The sequence below is a fragment of the Montipora foliosa genome, chromosome 2 (assembly GCF_036669935.1).
Source record: "Montipora foliosa isolate CH-2021 chromosome 2, ASM3666993v2, whole genome shotgun sequence".
Classification (NCBI taxonomy): Eukaryota; Metazoa; Cnidaria; class Anthozoa; order Scleractinia; family Acroporidae; genus Montipora; species Montipora foliosa.
This window is the reverse complement of record NC_090870.1, coordinates 55,378,456-55,380,955: the sequence shown is the minus strand read 5'-3', so window position 1 is coordinate 55,380,955 and position 2,500 is coordinate 55,378,456. Positions and strand designations below refer to the sequence as shown.

The following is a 2,500-nucleotide window of genomic DNA, read 5'->3' as shown; positions in this document are numbered from 1 at the left end:
TTAAGACCCCCCCTCAACTTACTTGAGAAATCTAATGTAGAGCCCCCCCCTCCTTTCCATTATTTTAACTTAAGGCCCCCCCCTCTGGTTTTAGGGCCCCCCCCCTCCTGATAATTATTGCACAGTCCCTTATTGTAAGGCTTTCAACTTTTAAAACATGCAGCAGCTGTACCGGATTTATTTTGGTTTACAAGTGAAGTAGAAGCATTGAAAACGTATTGTTCTGTAATCCACAAAACATTAAGTTCAATGAACAAAAACAAAGGCTGTGCACGTCCTGCACGTGCTTTCTACGTTTCGGTAAATTTCTTAATTCGTCATGTTTATCGCCATGACAACGACGTGAAATGTTGCGTGGTGGACGCGAGAGCCTGGCGATAAATCTTCATTGCGTTCTGCAAACGTCCAAACCATACATACCAGTTTTTTTTCCTGGAATGTTGATGCACACTCTCCATGCCAAATGACAGGAAATTATCACAATAACAGGAAATTATATTCGTAGATAACGTTCTCGTAGCCGTCGTTGTTGTCAGGACAAGATTTCCGAGTCTCTCAAATTTTTAAGCATAAACTATTAAAGCAATAACTTCCCCTTTCCTTATCCTATAATATTGATAGACCGTCTGGATAAGTTTGGACTAAGTGGATCATGGAATGTAACCTCACTTTTAGAGAAAAGTTGAAAAGGGATACTATTACACGCATTCTTGTTTTGATTTCTGTCAGGTTGCAGTTTCGTTTTGTTCATCATCAAGCTGCGATGGTTGTAGCACTACGTCATGCACTGGATTACCTGTTAGTTCGTGCCGCTACCACGCCCTCAGTCATCGCTGAACCCAATCACATGGACGAAAAAATACTACATGCCATCAAGTCACTGTCGCGAGCTAATGCTGGCACCCTTGGTGTGCAAAACCGACCGGGTGGAAATCAATTTCCTCCGCGGGGGCACCCCCCTGGGTAAGTCAAGGTTTGAGTGCATCTTTTATTTTAAAAGTGTTTGCTTCACACCTGATTGCCAAAATTTTGAGCTTGGACTCTTATCCAAAGGCCGCATACTTTGAGTGTAAGTTTTGGATTTCACGGTCCGCAGTTACTCACGTTCAAAACTGACCGATTGGACCTCAGAGGATTCGATTCAGGGAAAAGTGACGTCATTTGCTCACTGGCCTAAAATCTCAGCGTGTGAATGCAGCTTATTATATATGCAAAACACGAGTTTAAAAGTCTGAAAGCCCAAAACTCCCGGTCTGCATATTAATTCTGCGTCGTAAACACGCATTGCATTCTTAAACTAGTGAGCCTTTGACGTCATTTTCTCCTCGATCCAGCTCTCTCAAGATCTGAAAGTTAGAAATGGCGGACCATAGATCGACTGCATAAATGGCGGCCAAAAAAATTTTCTTTTGTTTATGTGCTAATTAGACTCACTAGCCTCGTATGCATATACAATGTTGCTTGAGAGCGAGGCTAGTGAGTCTAATTAGCACATAAACAAAAGTATTTTTTTGGCCGCCATTTATGCATTCGGTCTATTAAATAGGAAAACTCCAGTTAAAATAAGAAGGTGTCTTTTTGAAATCAAGGCTTAAAACTTTGGTTACTTAGTGTTTACTTAACATATTTTTGAATTCCGAAGAAAAATACCAATTGATTTTTTTGGTCACAGTGGTGCTTTCAATCCAAACTCTGTCCGCGGTTGATACGATATTAAATGGATTTTTTCCCTTAATTTTTTCCCTTGATTTCTGACTTCGAGTGCTTTACTTTGACCAACCTCGTTTGCAGGGCCTCTCTTCTTCCCGTCCCCTGTCAAATTTATAAGAGGTGCTATTTAGTGCCACTTTTTACTCCACTTAAACAAGAGGACCTCTCCTTGACAGCTGTAATTGTCACGGCCAAACGTGACCATGCCAGGGTGTCTCGGAGTGAAGAAGGTCCAAGTCAGGTTTGAAGCAGTTCAAGTTGACCGTCGATAGAGCGTCATGTCATATTCTTCGATCTGTCCCTCATAGGTTGATGCACAGAGGAGGGCGCGGCGGTCCACCACCCAGGCGTGGCTACCAAGGCCCAAGACACTACCGAGGAAACAATCAAGGCGGTGGATTCCGTGGGGGACGCGGGGGAGGATTCCGAGGATTTCGCGGCTTTCGTGGAGGACGGTTTTAGAAACATTGTTGTTCATAGTTGACAGAGTGAAGCATGTTGAGACTTTGATCAAGAGCTTCGAGCTCTTCACAGCTTTGTGAAATAAGAGGAACACCAAATGAGCATAGTTCAATGCTCGTCATTTTAATTAATAATTGTTGCCCTTAAGAGAGTACACGACATACTCGGTTGCGCATCTATATCGCCTTCTTTAACACAAACGCGCTACGAAAACAATAAAACTTCCCCATATCTTGCCTTGAATTTGCTACTCATCCAACATGGCAACCGGCGGTCTTAGCAAAGGGGTGACCGAGGATCTCAATTTTTTTGTTTGTTTTGAGATCTC

The 2,500-nt window shown here is 42.7% G+C and overlaps 1 protein-coding gene across 1 annotated transcript in view; it reads left to right on the top strand.

The window, feature by feature from the left end:
• Positions 1-2,407, top strand: part of LOC137990976 (ATP-dependent RNA helicase A protein-like) — a 13,130-nt gene extending 10,723 nt beyond the window's left edge. Inside the window, exons 11-12 of the mRNA XM_068836097.1 lie at positions 730-963; positions 2,019-2,407. Coding sequence (XP_068692198.1) covers positions 730-963; positions 2,019-2,172 — 388 coding nt within the window. The 3' untranslated portion in view covers positions 2,173-2,407. The remainder of the gene's footprint in view (positions 1-729; positions 964-2,018) is intronic.
• Positions 2,408-2,500: the final 93 nt, after the last annotated feature.